This window comes from Carassius auratus, chromosome 31 (assembly GCF_003368295.1).
Source record: "Carassius auratus strain Wakin chromosome 31, ASM336829v1, whole genome shotgun sequence".
Classification (NCBI taxonomy): Eukaryota; Metazoa; Chordata; class Actinopteri; order Cypriniformes; family Cyprinidae; genus Carassius; species Carassius auratus.
In genome coordinates this window covers 21,020,808-21,038,709 of record NC_039273.1, presented here as the reverse complement: position 1 = coordinate 21,038,709, position 17,902 = coordinate 21,020,808, and the positions used below count along the sequence as shown (strand labels likewise).

Genomic DNA, 17,902 nt, shown 5'->3' with positions numbered 1-17,902 from the left:
TTGTTCAAGTGTAATCTCCCTTTAGCAAACAAAACCTCATTGTAATACGGTGGTCTACCCTAGAGAGAGAACGGGGGAAATTTGGAGACGTGAGATAGTACCGAAAGGTACAAATGAGATTTTCTAAAGCGTCTGGATTTGCTAGGTCTAACCTTAATGAGATTAGTACCACTCATTCAAGAAATATGTCCCATATGATGACCACATGAAAACATGAATCAAACTTTAAGAATTATAAACAGGGAATAGTTATAAATAGCTATAAATTGATCGTAGCTTTAAGATCAAAATACAGGATCTGAGTACTATGTGAGATGAATACGGCTGTATCTTTAAGGTTGTATAACACTAGGGGACATTCCTGAGTCAGGACAAGACATGCTGTACACAGATGGGTGTGAACAGCTGCGTTCTACACAAAGTGTATTCTGCACTTTAACCTGTAGGAGTCACTGTATGGATGTGCAACGTGAAAACAAAATTCTCTGTTTTTGTCAAAAGAATTGGCCAAAACTTTAAATTTAGACCGAGTAAGGTAGAGCAAAAACACTGATGGCATTTTAAATCAATACCTGATTCTTCCTGTATTCAAAGAACTGTGACAGGCCGAAGGCTGTTGCTACAGCTCCGCCCCCTATTAGGGTTCCTTTCACTGCCTTTCTGAAAGCCATTGATTCCTGAAACATTAAAAAGTTAGGGTTAGGGTGCTAAGGATTTACCACAATGATGTCATTGTGTACAGTGCTTATATGAGTGGAAACGACTAGATCTTTTATTTTTTTATTTTTTTTGAAGTTCTGTTTCACAATTGCCTGTATTATAAAGTCTTCTTTTCTGATGTCTTGAAATTAAACTCGGTAACACTTTATTTTAAGGTGTTCTTGTTACACGTTATATGTACTTAAATAACAATTATTTATTTATGCATAATTACATGCAAGTAAACCTAAGCCAAACCCTAATCCTCACCCTAAACATCTTCATTAATATTACTCAGTACTTACATGTATAATTACAGTGTATAGATACCTTAAAATAAATACCTTTAAACTCAGTTAACTAAAATTAGCAATTTAAAAAAATATTATCTATACACACACACACACACACATACATATATACATATATACATATATATATATAAATGGTAAAAGAACTGACAGAGTGAAATATAGTCTATAAGAATAAAACTTAAAATAAAATCTCAAGCTGACTTTATGAAAAAATCTGAATTTACAAAACCTTTTCTGGTAATTGGTAAGGAAAAAAATGATAAAAGCCCAGTCCTCTGACCTCCATCAGGCATAAACCCTCATATACTGTGTATGCCAGATGAAGGTCAGAGGACTGAAATCTATTTTTGATACATTTGCAGGTATAGACAGTTCATGGGATTTATTCTTTTTTATTTTTATTTATATGTTGGACCTGTTTTCTGGATGTTTATCCTACTCACCAATGGATCACCTACAGGTGTGTATTAATTGTTGATTGATTGATTGATTGATTGTAATTATAAGGGAAATACGTTTCTATAAATGTCAGTCATACAGAGAGAAAAAAAAACATTACTTCCCTTTTACTCCTATCACATTCCTTGACCTTAGCATGGTTTAATTAAACAAACCTGTAACACTTGTTCACAACTCACCATTGTTTTGTGTCAAAATGAAACAAAACTGTCATATGCCCCGTAGTTGTGTAAACAACTACTTTATGAATCTTAAAACTCACAATCCCTGGTGAAGGTCAAAGTAAAGATATAATCAATCTCGACCTAATGCTCTGGGTAGGGATGCAAGTCATTTCACTACATGATACTAGAGGAAGTGAATGAGTCATTCTTACTACACTGTTAGAATTCACGCCTGTCCCATGTGCTCCGTTTATGGCCAACGTGTGTGTGTGTGTGTGTGTGTGTGTGTGTGAGAGAGAGAGAGAGAGAGAGAGAGAGAGAATGTCTGAGAGTGATCTTACAGGATTATTATTTGACCAGTTAGTGTACGAAAATGAGACTCCTAAACTGGAGTATGAATATGTACAGTAATTGAGGCTTAAAGTCAATTACATATTACATCTTTAAGATCTTACCTCAAACCGTTCTCACTTCATTAAAAAAAAAACAAAAACAGACCAGTTCCCTTTATGCTCAGTTCTTAAAAAGACCACAGTGATGATGAATACAGACTCATATGGCTACCCGCTGCATCACATGAAAACTATTGATGACAACAAATCAAATCACCGATCGAGCTCGTGACAAATACATCGTGCGATAACATAAAGCAAAGCCCAAGGCTGTGAATTTAATTTACGATGAAGTGATCTCTATATCAAGTATTTCAAGAATTCTGACACTATGGGCTGGAGCAACAGTGTCTGGCTCGCATCCAAGAATAGATCGGACAGCTCGATGATCGACGTCAAATAATAGCTACAGCAAATAATATGACCAGACCGTCGGTTTTTACTTACTGGTTCTGGCGATGGTGACGATGATATCTAAAAAGGAAAATCATGGACAGTGAAGGTACCAACTGGGTGATGTTAAAATGTTACTTATTCAGGAATCCAGGAAGTACAATGACAGGAAGTATTTGACAGACAGGTGGATGGACAAATCAGTACAGAGGATTCACAGCTCTTATCCAATCATTTTTAGGAAGGCGTGTCCGGGCGTCTGATTGTAGATACACTCGGAATAGGTTTTGTAAGACCATTCTTTATGAGGGACGGTGTACATACACACATACGACACTGTTTAACTCTCAGTGAAACAGTATAATTGAACAAATGGATTTGGACCACATGTATAGCTAACATTAGTTTAGACGAGGATTTTTATCCGAGAGCAATTTATTACTTAGTTGTTTACAGCTAATTTATTTTATTATGAAATGTCAAAGAGTAGCTTGACTGAGACACTAGGCTATGCATACTGCAGGCACTTTAGAATGTTTAAAAGAAAATAGTGGATTCTTTGCAAGGCACTTTCTCGTGTCAGTTGCACAGGTGAGACTTCCAGCCTAATAAGTTCAGCGGGACCGCATCAAGTGTCATGGAGCTGAGAGCTGCTGACGTAGCGATGACGCAGCTCGCTTCAGTCCAAACAAAGTTGCCTCTGTTACAGCGGGATTCCCTTCTCACAATGGAAGCCCTTCACCGCTCAGAGAGTAGTGGAATCAGATGAAACACATCCTAATCTATTGAAATATTCTCTAAAGATGCATGATGCAGGTAGAAAGAGATATGGCGTCACTATACTGAACAGCCCTGCATCAATGTTATAAAGCGACATTTTATTGTAGCCTATAGCTATATTTTTTTCTTTAATATATTTTTTTCTTTAATTTTTTAACCCTTTAATCATAATTATTATTATTATAATTATTTTTTTTACAACCTTTTTGCTTGTTTTTATTTAATTCCTGATTTGCAGGTTCATTTCTTTAAATTTAAATTAAATGTATGCATTTAGCAGACGCTTTTATCCAAAGCGACAGTGCTTTCAGGCTAACAGTTTTTACCTAACATGTGTTCCCTGGGAATCGAACCCACAACCTTGCACTGCTAACGCAACCACTTGAGCATCTGGAAAAAATATATATATTCAGCATTTATTGCTGCATTTATTTATGAATGAATAAAGCAGACCATAATGTGTTTGATTTGTTATGCCTATGCTGACTGGCGAGTCCCCAAAATAGTGACAGAAATTCAGTTCATTGCTTCAAATCAGTGAGATCTGATCTTCTGTATGTAGGTGGTTTCTATATTTGGAAATGGTTTTGCGCGACAGATTAGGCTATGTGTAGGAAATTCAACTCATTTGACCCAGCGTACAGTCCCGCATATGCAAACGCGCCGACGATTGAATTGCGCGCAGGGCGCAATGAGCGCGCTGAAGAACAGTCTCTCTGTCCAGCGAACAGCTCGCGTCAAGGGTTCTGACGTCACGCCCTCTTAGCACGTGGGTTGTGGCATTCAGAGTTCCCATAAACAAAGGCACATTGCACTCGGGCTCCAGTCTTCCCGTGCAGTCGAAGGAGTAAGGTGCGCAAAGACATTGGCTCTACATGCAGACGGAATTTCTATCAACAGGAACAGCTACATGGATACATAATTTGCAACTCTTTTATAAGCGATTTGAGGTATGTAACAACTGTATAATGGACATTCTATCTAATAATTAAAACTGCTTTTAAAAACTGCATTTGTGGGAAGATTGTAAAGCAATACATCTACTGAAAATACACAAATTTTTAAATACAAATTTTATTCTTGTCAACACCTTAACATAGGCTACATTTTTAAAGTAGAGTTGAAGTCATCTGAGCCTGATGTTACAAAAATATATCAAGTAACTCGCACTGACATGCTTGTATATGAAGATCTTTTCACTAATGATAAAAACATTTCTTTCACAGAAAATCAAACGAACGGAGAGACACGCTCTGACATCTGCCCCTGTTACTGACTTCAGAGATTGTTCCACGAGAGATAAAAGTAGCAGGTGTGCGGAGGTAAACTGAAGCAGGCCAGGGAAATGTATGTCAGAAAATTAGCATACATTCTTTCCGATGGAAACACAGAACGTTAACTGTGGAAATAAAGGGGGGTTATTTTTTATTTTTTGTAATAATAAAAAATTAAGCATATTTTATGTTGCATATAAATAGACACTTATTTCCAAAAGTGTAAAACTATAAAACAAATATTAAGCACCCTGTCAGAGAAAGCCATTACAGTTCAGTTCTCTAACACTGCAGCCATGCCCTGCGTCCAGGCTCAGTATGGGACATCACCTCCAGGAGCCAGCCCTGCATCTCAGAGTTACAGCTACAGCACCACTGGAGAGTACAACTGCGACTTCCTAACACCGGAGTTTGTCAAGTTTAGCATGGACCTGACTAATGCAGAAATAGCTGTCACTTCTTCGCTCCCCAGTTTCAGCACCTTTGTGGACACTTACAGTTCCAGCTACGACGTAAAGCCCCCCTGTCTCTACCAAATGTCCCACTCTGGGGATCAGCTGTCCATCAAGGTGGAGGAGATACCCGCACACAGCTACCATCAGCAGCAGCATCATCATCAGCCCCACCAGGCTGAGGAGAGCCAACCCCATACCGGACCCATATACTATAAACCATCCTCATCAAACATCTCTCAATCACCCAATTTCCCGGCGCCTCCACATCACACGTGGGAAGACAGTGGACCCCTTCACAGTTTTCATCAGAACTACCTGGCTACTTCACACATGATAGACCAGCAGCGTAAAAACGCAATGTCTAGGTTGTTCTCGTTCAAGCAGTCTCCCGTGGACACGCCGATGTCAAGCTGTCAGATGCGCTTTGATGGATCTCTGCACGTGTCCATGGGCCCGGACACCCCGGGTGCGCATCGTGCGCTGGACAATTTTGCTTTACCGGGACCCCCAAGGAGACAGCACGCTGTGGGTTTATCCCATTCGCTTAACATCGGACACCCTTTACTGGAAAGCCCGGTGTGCTCACCCCCGGCTAGAGGATCTCCATCCAGTGAGGGTCTGTGTGCTGTGTGCGGGGACAACGCAGCTTGCCAGCACTATGGGGTGCGCACTTGCGAGGGGTGCAAAGGATTCTTCAAGGTACACTTTTAAATCACTAAATATTTTGTCCAAAGTAGACATATTAGAGGCATAATTCCACTGGGGTAAATTATTATAGTTAATGGTAGGTCCGAGACTTTGACCTTTTGGTTACCAGCTCATCTAGAGATTTGAACAAGAAGAAGCAAGGTTTAGAACTGATCCACAATAGGCTATGGTTAATTAGGCCTATCTCAGTTTTATTGAATTTAACCAATATGCACGGGACACCTCCGTTCATCTCTGCCACCATTACTTTCGTCTAGAATTAAATTGGTTTGTGCTGAGAGTCGTATCGCGCCTAACCGAGCGTACCGGAACTCCCAGTGGTGACATTAAGACAGCTCTTTATGTCACCATCGTGATAGAATAATCTCGCTAATCTGACAAGAGGGGTCGCGGAGAGAGCGCCGGGGGACCCCAAATTATGGCTGCCCACGGATCTGTATTTACCGAATGTCTGCTCTGTTCGGCCCTTGAATGTATTACACAGCTTTGGGCTGGAGTACAGGATTTGAGTGTCCTATTCCATTGTAACTTCAGACTGTGATTGCAGTTCAAGCTGTCCACGTGAGTGGAGTAGATTTACACGCAATTAATCCGGTATGTGTTTCTTTCTAGCGCACGGTGCAGAAAAACGCCAAATATGTTTGCCTGGCAAACAAAAACTGTCCCGTGGATAAAAGACGGCGAAATCGATGCCAGTATTGCCGATTTCAAAAGTGCCTGGTCGTAGGGATGGTAAAGGAAGGTAATGCCAAGCACTTTTTCGGTTTTATTCACATCTCCAAGGTTTCATTAAAATGATGCACGTTATGTGGTCTAATGTTGTAGTGCAATTTATATAACCAAAATATATTTTTACAGTTGTGAGAACAGCCAGTTTAAAAGGACGAAGAGGTCGCCTCCCCTCCAAACCTAAAAGCCCTCAGGACATCCCAGTCTCTGTGACACACGTCAGCCTCCTGAACACCCTGGTGAGAGCGCACATAGACTCCAACCCTTCTATGGCCAGACTGGACTACTCTAAAGTAAGTATCAAACATAGTGTAAAACGTTAACCTTTAATGAATGAAGTATTATTTTAAAAACTCTTCAACATTCACAGTGAAGTTCAGAAGTGATACGTTTAATTTAAATACAATTATAAAAGTTGTGTTGAATTCTAGTTTCAGGCGAGTCCAGAGTATCATCGTGGAGGAGATGAGTCTCTGCACATCCAGCAGTTCTACGATCTCCTCACTGCTTCAATGAGCATCATTCGCGGATGGGCCGAAAAAATCCCCGGATTTACTGACCTGCCCAAATGCGACCAAGAACTGCTTTTCGAGTCAGCCTTCCTTGAACTTTTTGTGCTGCGTCTGGCTTACAGGTAAGCAGACCTCTGAACGGACTGGCTGTTTTTTTTTTCTTCTTTTTTTTTAACGGATTAACATTTCGAAAGGCAAATAATCACTTTAACAATTTCTTTCAGATCTAACGTGACAGAGGACAAACTTATTTTTTGCAATGGAGTGGTTTTACACAAACTGCAGTGCGTGCGAGGCTTTGGGGAGTGGATCGACTCTATCGTCGAGTTTTCTTCCAACCTTCAGAACATGAGTTTAGACGTCTCTGCCTTCTCCTGCATAGCTGCTCTCACCATAGTTACAGGTAAGACATGTCTGACCTTTTCCAAGTGATGCACAGAATATACAGCGTGCTTCACCTCTAACGGCTGTTTCCCATCTCCATAGAGAGACACGGACTAAGAGAGCCCAAGAAAACAGAGGACCTTCAAAACAAGCTCATAAACTGTCTGAAGGATCAGGTGTCCTGCAGTGGAGAGTTGTCTAAACTGCTGGAGAAGCTGCCAGAGGTGCGCGCGCTGTGCAGGCAGGGACTGCAGCGCATCTTTTACTTGAAGCTGGAGGATTTGGTTCCCACGCCTGCGATCATTGACAAACTCTTTCACGACAGCTTACCGTTCTGAACAATCGAGCAGACTCATAAAACCGTCACGATTTCTCCATGTTGCGGACTTGAACTGAAATTGCCGGATGGTATTTGTATTTTATTTTTTAAGCTTGAAGCACGGCTGCCTGCAGGGGACAAAAGCGAACAGCCATGTTCGAGACCACCGCGGAGGAAATAATATCAGTAGAATATTCAAAACACTTAGAATGAAAGTACTGTGGAGAGAAAATGACTATCCTGTGCCTGTTTAAAGTGTATTCAGTCAAATACTGAGAAAAACGCGGTGTGGTGGAAATGTATTTGTATTGTTACGCGTCATATTGTTTGTTACCTGCAAAACATTTATATACAACTTCTCATGTGTCATGCAAGATATAGCCTAATGATTTAAGGGATCAAAATCATTTTGACAAGTTACTTTAACCACTAGCCAATTAAATCATTTTGCATTAAGTAGGCTAGAGAGATTATGAAGGAGTGAACAGAAGGATTTTTAAATCTTTATTGCTACATTTTAGATTTCAAAATGGATAAAAGCATATAGAGCACGTTTTTGTGTTTATTGTATCATTAGTGAATTTTATTGTTATGACTCGGTTTTTTTTACAGTTCTGAAAGTATGCATGTAATTCGATTTGAGCTATTAACATTCTCCAGCACTTTGTATTAATTTCATATTGAAATAATGTCCGAGGTTTACGAGCAACTGGTGTAAAATTCTTAACATTATCCTTATATATTTCAGATCACTGTTTTCTATGATATTATGGTTTTTGCACTGCATTCTATGTTAAGCTTCTCTCATAGTGTATTGCTGAATAAACAAAACTATTATATATTTTCTTTTCTTTGTCTTTTTTTTTGTCAATATATTTGATTTACTTGTGTTCTGTTCATTTTTCGAACTTGCTTACGAAAGCTTTTGAAAGTTTTTTCATTCAAAGTAGTATTTCATAGCCTAAACCATGTCATTAACTCCTGAAAAAAGCATCTTTTCGATGGCAACATTGGTAGGCGCCTTTCTTCAAAATAGATTTACGGTTTATAGAGGACTAAAAGGAGGAATGTATTGCGAAAATAATGCTGTTATAAAAGTACATTTGCGATCGATCTTGTTGAAATTATTTCGAAGTCATCCGTTAAATCTGCTGGAAACCTTTTCCTTAGTTAATTCTCCTATGCAGATGTTTAGGCTAATATGCTCGCCATTCTCCCCAAATTACCACGACGTTTTTGCAGAGCAAGCTAGCTTCATCTCTGTGAAATGACAGTAACTGTGTTATCGTTTTCCAGCAGTTCCGTCTCTCAGTGTAGCCTGAACTTTTCAAAAGGTCATATCTTTTTATTGAACAGATGAAATAACAAAACACAATCAGGATGCAACAGCCTGTGAAACATTTCAAGTGAGAGTGGAGACACAGGTCGCTACTTCAAGTCGTTACGATTTGTTCTACAACACCAGAACATTCAATGCAGAAAAAAAATAGAAGGATATGCAAAAATCCAGATTTGAAGAATCAATATTTACACAAATGACGCAAATATGGATTTTAAGATGAAGTACAGCAAAGATAAAAGAATATAGGCCAAAAATGGATCAATTTACTGAGTATAACGGTTTGTCTTTTTTGGTAAAGATCGTTAAGTGAGTAAGTCTGTGCCCTCTTTCTGTGCTCTCTCTTATTATTTGGGTGATAAAAATACAGAAGAAATCACTCGAGTCATTACAGATTGCTCTGTTTTGTCCTGGCATTCAATTTGACCACTGAATGTGTTTTGCAGAATTTTTGATTTAATTCTAAGGCAGCCCAAATGTCCCAGATTTCAGTTTGTTAAATGAAGGATTGCCATTCCTTGAACATATTTGTTTCAAGATTAGATTTCTTCCCTCTGAAAAAAGTATGATTTAATTATGGGACGAAAAAAAAATAAGAATCAATAGTTTTGTCTACTGCTTAATTTATAGATGTATTTGGAGATAGCTGAAAAACAGGTTAATCAGATTTTTGAGTAAAAATGTATCAAATGGTTTGATGCTATAGAATGCAATTAACATGGCAGATATAATTCTCTAGCTCTAATGTAATTTTGAGATGTGATAGTCTCCAAAAGGATTGTAAGAATAATCCCATCTGTTTATGGTTCAAATGCAATAATGGTTGAAATGTTTAGTGATGAATGCATTAACATTTTCTCAATCTTAATCATTAAACGTTCCTGCGGTTTAGGTGTTTCTCTCCAGGTGACAGGCACCTCTCTGAGGCTGGAAATATAAAATATTGATTTATGTTTGGTAGAAAGGCCTTATAAAAATGATCACATACACGAAAGGGATTCATGAGCCCCAGATCAATAGACATCCTGTTTCTCAATGCTTTGGACCATCACTGACTGTGAAATGTTAAAATAAAGAAATCAATATTATCTGAGAAATGTCAAATTTATTATAATTATGAGGGTGAAGGACTGGCAAAATGTTCCTATGGGAGCTGGTCTGAAAGGAGGGGTTTACAGACCCTCTTCTGAATCCAGCCTGTATGTGTGTGTGTTTGTGTGTGTGTGTGTGTGTGTGTGTGTGTGTGTGTGTTGAGTGGAGCCATGCACTATAGACAATGGATTTGTTTTTTGTTTTGAATTTGTTTTGGATTTGTCAATGGGTCATGTTGATACTTTACATGTGTGTGGATGTGCGTCTGAATGAGAAACACATACTCTTTCTTAATTAGCATAGCCATTAAACCCGCAGAAAATAATTAAGAAAGTAATATTAACTTGGATTAGGAAGCAGGAACCTTCTCCGCTTCAAGCCAAACTATCATGTAAGTTTGTGCGGACAATACTGAGATTTGTTCTTGTCGCTTCCTTGATATTTTCCAGATGAACACAGCTCCGACTGTAATCTCAATTAACGACAAAATGGTCAAACAACTGTGGCAAAATGTGCACAATCTAGTGCGAGACCACCGTGCCTATATTTCTCAGAGGAGTCTCTGTGGTCTAAACATGCAGATGGCCGGTCTGGAATCAAAGAAGGACCAAGGGACATGCCATTTGCTCTGAGCCCAGACCAACACACTGACACTGTGTTCAGTTATGTGTTTCGTGTGGCCTTTATTAATAATTCATTTATGGTTAATAGCATTACAGCTAATTATATGGTTCAAAACTACAGCAGACCACTAAAACGGCAATAAAACCAGATTTTATTGAACCACATCTGTGCAATGATAATTGAAATGTGTAAATAATTTGAAAAACTACTGCTAAAAAACTCATATTTCTTCATAAGCAAACATGATCAGGTTGTCTATAACTATATTGTCAGCTGTAAAGTATAACACTTTAAATGCTTTGAAAAAATAATTAAAATATTTATCAAAACTGTGAAATAGACTTAATAAAAAGGCATATATTTTCCGATATCTGCAGAGAGTTGAATTGTAAAGGAAATATATATATATATTTAATTAACCTACCCATTAATGCTAGAAAAACTCTTAATCCCACAAATGTATTAATCAATAAATATCAAATAAAATCAACTATATTGAACGTGAAGAGCAATTAAGATGAAACTTTACATTTGCAAACACCTTACACATTCATTCTCCTAGCTGAAATTTCCTGTTTTCCACAATACTGTGCGTGCCATGCCTTTACAGATAGTCATTTGCATGTGACCTTTAATTTAAATGTCTGGAAAGATTGAACGGCAGAGGGTTGCTATTATTTGAGGAAAGGGACTCTAGGCCAACATCCTCTATCCCTCCTCCCTTTCAGAATTCTGATAGAAAAATTCATTGATTAAAGCATCTTTGTCACCATTAGAGATATTTTAGGTTATATTCACTAATTATTTTCATTAAGGAGAACAAGTAAATGCAAATTATAACAAATGTACGAAACGTTTTGTTTTTAGGACCCCTATAACTATACCCCTAATGTACAACAAAATCTAAAAGTTGCATCTTTGTATCTTATTTTCCCTAAATGGTATTGGTCTGTGTATTAGTATCTTAAAAGTACATATATTATACATTTTACCGCCCCAGTAACAGTTTTGTATCTTTTTTTCTGATTGTATAAATTACCTACACCCATACATAAAAGCTGAATTTAATGCTAAAATTAACTTAACTTCTGAGAAAAAGAGGATGATAAACCCTGAAGGGATGAACTGTCTTCCACAACTATTATGTTATTTATAAATAACTGAGCCAAGGCTGCTTTATGTAAAACCAGTCTTTGCCATTTACACCCTTAAACACGAGATAAGACACACACTCACACTCACACACACACACACACGTTTGTTTTTGTGAAAAGTGGGGACATCCCATAGTCATAATCATTTTTTGTACTGTAGAAACTGTATATTCTATCGCCCTTCACCAACCCTACACCTAACCCTAACCCTCACAGGAAACTTTGTGCATTTTTACTATCTCAAAAAAACTCATTCTGTGTGATTTATAAGCGTTTTGAAAAATGGGGACATGGGTTATGTCCTCATACATGTAAGTCACTCTCTCCTTGTAATACCTGTGTCATACCCATGTCATTATACAAAGTTGTGTCCTGATATGTCACAAAAACAAGAGCACACACACACACACACACACACACACACACACATTAGTCTTCAACCCAATATTTCTCTTCATCAGAAGCTAGTGAAAGATTATTGACTTTGTCTTAATCGGAAATAATACATGAAGATTTTTGGTTATCTTTCCTACTGAAATAAACTATAAAAAAGGAATAGTTCACCTAAAAATTTTAATTCTGTCCTCATTTACTCCTGTCGTTGTAAACCTGTATGCATTTCTTTCTTCTGCAGAGTATATTTTGAAGAACATCAATATTTTTAGAAAATAAACTGAAGAAACTGAGGCAGAAAAGTCTATAGGGCGTGACATTTTTGGGTGAACTATCCATTTAAAATGAGCAAATAAGCCATCTTTTATATCTATTGTCTCCCTGCCTCTCTGGCAGAATGACCACACCCATTTCTTCATCCATTAATCTGCATTTTGAATGGCACTGTCAATCAAACTGTAGCCCCACCTACCTTCCCATCATCAGACTGACGGAGCCTCCCTCCACCTCAACACCACCTCCTCCATCACATACAGATATCCATCCTGTGATTTATGTCATGGGGGTTGGCGAGTGTGCGATCACCATGGATACATACAAATGAAATATGACAGAGTGGATGCTGTTAATTACTCTAAAAGAAATTAAATGGAGAGGAATCAAGCTTTGAAATGTGAGTGGAATTTAAGTAGTCACGCTCTGTAATAAGGTCATCTTCCATAATAGATCAGTCTCGCTGCATTAAATAAACAGTTGACCCTTGAGGATGAGAGACAGAAAGAGAGACACCACCATGAACACAGTCATCTAAACAAAGTTGATTTGTCTACATTCCCATGATGCCACTGACAACCTTTTAATAGATGCTGCCACAAGAGGAAGAGGAAACTTGTCTTAAACACAGTAAATGATGTTTTTTGTGTGTGTGTTTTTTTTCACTTAATTAACATCACATGTTGTCCAACATACCAATTTTGTAAAGCGATTTCTGGGGTGTCTGTAAGGCACTTAATCACAGGTATTAGTTCTGTGAACTTTGGGGCTTTTGATGGCAGTATTGATTCAGCTACAAAGCAGTAAAACTCATGCAGAGGATTGCTATAAGAGCCCATACTAAGAGTCTATATATCTGTGACTGATAGGAGCAAGATGGGGGGTGATTTGTGCAAATCCTTAAAGGGCTTATATTGACAACTGAGCACATGGAATATGAAGTGTGTGTTGTGTTGTACAGAGACACAGTTTAAAAAAAGAAAATAAATCATACAATTATGTGTCACAACTAAAACTTTACAAAATTAGTTTTTGACTGGAGTTCAAATGACCATTGGTGAAAATTAGACTTTTTGTGAAAATAACTACAATTTAGCTTTTTTTAAAAAAAAAAAAAAAAAAAAAAAAAAAAAAAAAACGGTACTTATAAAATATATAACATACTTTAAAAGAATAGCCTATACTTAAATGCAAACTAAATGCAATGATTTCAGACACTTAAATGTATCTTATTTACAAATAAATACAGGTAATTTAGGGAATATCAACTAATACACAATGTTATGACAACATTTAAACACATTAAAAGTACTTCGCAAAACATAAATGTACTTCTTTAAAACATGGCAAAAAAATATTAAAACAATGATTTAAAATGTAGGCTTCTTTTAACGTAAACTTTAATTTTACATTATTACAAAGTTCACTTTTTTAAAGTGTGTTTAAAGAACTTAATTCTGTCAGGAAACATACTGTAGTCATATAAAGTGTATTCTCTTTAAATAAATACTTAAGTGGCCTTTTATTTAGCTATTATATGATCTGCAAGTACAGTATTTTAATAACATAATTTTAAGATATAAAGTACACAACACTTTCAATATAATTAAGTAAACTTTTTTTTCCCTCAAGGGGCATGATAGCCCTGATGTTTTGTGATTTCACCCATCAGCTAGCCAAAGATTAGGATCAAATGTATACAATCTCAGGGGACAATTGAATCCCACCTGGAGTTCAGCAATGAGACAACAAAATTCACTGTGTGAAATCATAGTTTTTTAGAAATTAACATATTTTCTGAATAAGATTATATTATTAATATTCAAAGATAAGATGGTGAATGATATGCTGCATGTAGATTACTATGAATGTTTTGGATATCAATAGACCTTAATGACGGAATCATTAAACAACACAGACGGACTTTGTAAGAGGCACAGTTGGATTCTGTTCCCGGCCAAAAGAACATCAGAATACCCCACAGAGACTATACATCCACACCTGCCTGGCCATTAACCCATTCAATTAGCTTCCACCAGAGGGTTCTGCTAATTATCTTAATTGCATCTTTAATGATGTGAGTCCTTTAAAACAATGAATGTATCTCTTCTAGAGCAATCAAAATGCAATAGGCTATTAAGCTCAGTGAAGCAATAAATGCTACACTGACAAAGATTTAAGAAGCATACTATCATTAGCTAAGTCAATATTGTTAAGCAACAGACATTTGCATTACATTATGATTATTTAATGTAGGAAGTTGTGTAATGTGCTCAATGTGTTTTTTTGTTTTGTTTGGGTTTTTTTTAATGAGCAAACAGGCTACTCTACTATGGATCTCTAGACCAGTATATATTACATATTTAGTTATTATTAGAGTAAATAGTTATTATTGGGTCAGTTTTATCAAAATTTATAGTTAATATTAATATTATCCAAAAAGTGTTTGCTGTTTCATGACAAAACAATAAGCACCCACTACACATAATTTTGCAAACTATATTTTCAATCAAAGTGACACCCATGTTTTATAGCCTTTTTAATTACAGTCTTTGTGAAGTGTAATGGTATAGCTGAAGGTGAGAAATACTAGGTTAAAGGTAGGGTGGGCAAACATATAGCCTTGATGACCTACATCTGACCCTCACATATTCTTTGACCCAGTTTGACATATTATATAATTTTTTTAAGGTTAATTATATATCAGTTTTCCAATGCAGTGTAACAATCTATTTGCATAATCCCATCTCTCTATAAAAAGACAAGTTATAATCAGAAACAGATATATTCTCCATCAAAACGCAGTTTGGTGTGTGCACCAGCAAGATAACATTGATGAACATTTTCATTTTGTTTGATCACAACCAGAAATTTCAGACTATTACTGGAATATGAACAACTCTAAAGAATAGTGATACATGTATAGAAAGGATTGAAAGAGTAAGCATCCAGACCTAAGTACAACACAACTGTGTGCAAGACAAGTATAGTGACAAATATGGAGATAACAAAATCAATAATCATATGCACTAGCTATCTAAAACAAATTTATTTCATCCACACACCTGTCATGCTTGTATTTATGCTGAACTGTGCTTCATCCTGTTTCATTGTAATGGAAAGTCTCATAGAATTTGAGCAAACACAGTTTCACACTGACTCTCGAATAAGACATGGACCACTGGGGATCTGAGCCTCTGTTTACCTGTGCTGTGTTAGGTCATTATTCCCCCCATCCGTATTCAGAAAGCGATGCTCAGATTATGAACAATGTGACCTGATTCGACTTAGAGAAACACACATAACATAGTGACACTTGCAAATGATGAAATCTATAAACATCTTCTGTAGGGAAAGCATTGAACTACAGGCATGATTTTCTTAACTTTGAATGGAGACACCACCCAGCAATCAAAATTTGCACCGTTCTGTTTTCAGTGTTAAAAAATAAAAAAATAAAATGATAAAGCACTCTACAAATGGTGATTGAGCTCTTACCAAAAGGTCATACATTTTTTTTATTTGTTAAGGATTCATGAACATGATCGATTGGATTCATTAATGGCACATGAAGACACACCAGATCAATCTAAATGGTAAACTGGCATCATTGTAATCATTTTGCAGCTCAGTGCTCATAAAGCCTATTAATTTGTGCTCAGAAATGATCATATATCATTTAATGAAGATATATGCAGCTTCCATGTGACATAAACCATCAGTCACTGTTCAACGTGATTTGTGGACAGGAACCCATTAACATGGCAAAAAGTTAATTAATCTTATCAAATCAAAATCTGAGATTTGTAGCTTTTAGTCCATGTCTATAAGCTTTGCAGCCATATGTTTGTGTATCTATAAATTCTTACCATACTTTTTAAGCATGTATGTCTTTCTTTTGTTGATCAGGTGGATGTGAATTTTTCAGTGAAGTCACCAAAAATCCCATATATCTTATATTCACAGACTACGAAATGAGTCTTCAGTAGGCAAACTCTTTTGAATTGTGGAATACGTCACTTTCTGGGAAACCACCTTCATCTAAGTATCACATTTTCTTTATAGCCTGGTCATTCTGAGAGCCTCTCCATGGAGATCGGACTGACACTCATGGCCAATACGGTTCCCGGTGACAATAACTGTTTTTAAAAACTTGGGCTTTGAAACCTTGGACTTTGTAAGTATCTTAGTTGTATAAGAGGTTGTTATAAGACATCCAACAAAGAAAGTGCATACACATTTTTCAAAAGTTTGCGGAGTTATGGGGTTTTGTCAGTTGTAGTGCCGCCTATTGGCAGAGTTGTACTTATGCTTGGACATTGTGCTCAGTATATATGTGTCAACTTGTAAAAATAGCCATCAAGTGTCCAATTATATCTTCCCAGTTCTTCAACATGCTTTGTAGAAATGGATATGCATAAGATCAGCTGATTCTGGGGAGTCCTGAAAGAACTCTTGCAAGCTTGGACAATAAAATTCAAGGACCAAACCATTGTACAACATGAAATATGATATAATTAGATTACATGCCTATAGCGCAATTTGTGTACTATAATTGACTAAATAGTACACTGCAGTAAAGCAGAACTACATTACCCAGTAGGCATTTTCTGACTATATGTACTGAAGGGAGGTCCAGGATTGTGAAAGGCCCAGTGCAGTGTGGTTGGTTATTCAGATTAAACTGTATCACCCATAGGGGGTTGCTCTGAGAGCTTAATTAAGTTGTTGGACACTGGCAATGATGAATGCCTCTTAACATGAGCATGCTAAGACACCGGTACCGCTGCCCTTTAGCTGTGCAGCTTCTGTTGAGCAAAATACCACCATAGCATCCATAATTGTGTCTCCCAATTCCCCTCACCTTGATGCACAACCATAATTTGATGAACAATGCCACATTGTTTTGAGTCAGAGATTCTGGTCTTTTCCAGGGTCTCTTGTCCATTTTCTCCTGTTTAGAGCATGACAGTGCAACACGACTATAATCGGCGGGATCTTTCTGGATCCTTGGTGCTTTTGGTGTTTCCTAGCATCGGTCTATTCATCACCATCGCAGGCCTCTTGCTCTGCTCTGTGTCTTCCTTCATCACTGCAGCTAATTAAAGAGCTCGGAGGTCTGCTACTGTTTCCACTGCCTTGTATTACCATTAATTACAATGACATCTCAGATCCTCGGCATAGCAGCACAGTGATTCATGGTGCAGTGCGTCTTAGTAAGAGACTTATCTTGCACACTCACACATACTCCTGTACATGGATGCACTCACACATACACACACACAAACATTATAAATTAGGCTCTACTGAAGACTGATGGCTCACAATGCAACACCATAGATCAATTAAGCATGCAAAGAACGGGGAGGCTAATCTCTGAGTAGGAGTTGGATTTTCTGCATCTTTTAATGCAAAAACACCATATTTTGAAATTATACAAACAAA

General features: G+C 37.3%; 2 protein-coding genes across 4 annotated transcripts in view; one reads left to right on the top strand and one right to left on the bottom strand.

The window, feature by feature from the left end:
• Nucleotides 1–2,595, bottom strand: part of gpd2 (glycerol-3-phosphate dehydrogenase 2 (mitochondrial)) — a 28,057-nt gene extending 25,462 nt beyond the window's left edge. For both annotated transcript variants that reach the window (XM_026214120.1, XM_026214121.1), the window contains exons 1-2: nucleotides 2,476–2,595; nucleotides 573–677 (exon numbers count right to left, since the gene is read on the bottom strand). In XM_026214120.1, coding sequence (XP_026069905.1) covers nucleotides 573–671 — 99 coding nt within the window. In that variant the 5' untranslated portion in view covers nucleotides 672–677; nucleotides 2,476–2,595. The remainder of the gene's footprint in view (nucleotides 1–572; nucleotides 678–2,475) is intronic.
• Nucleotides 2,596–3,679: 1,084 nt separating this feature from the next.
• Nucleotides 3,680–8,423, top strand: LOC113050808 (nuclear receptor subfamily 4 group A member 2). 2 transcript variants are annotated; one of them, XM_026214122.1, is made up of 8 exons: nucleotides 3,680–4,151; nucleotides 4,428–4,523; nucleotides 4,770–5,629; nucleotides 6,251–6,380; nucleotides 6,497–6,660; nucleotides 6,799–7,001; nucleotides 7,104–7,282; nucleotides 7,366–8,423. In XM_026214122.1, the coding sequence occupies exons 3-8, from the start codon at nucleotides 4,772–4,774 to the stop codon at nucleotides 7,599–7,601; spliced, it is 1,770 nt and encodes a 589-aa protein (XP_026069907.1). In that variant the 5' UTR covers nucleotides 3,680–4,151; nucleotides 4,428–4,523; nucleotides 4,770–4,771; the 3' UTR covers nucleotides 7,602–8,423. The 2 variants fall into 2 exon arrangements, with proteins under 2 accessions (XP_026069907.1, XP_026069908.1); XM_026214123.1 differs by having other exon boundaries at nucleotides 4,428–4,548.
• Nucleotides 8,424–17,902: the final 9,479 nt, after the last annotated feature.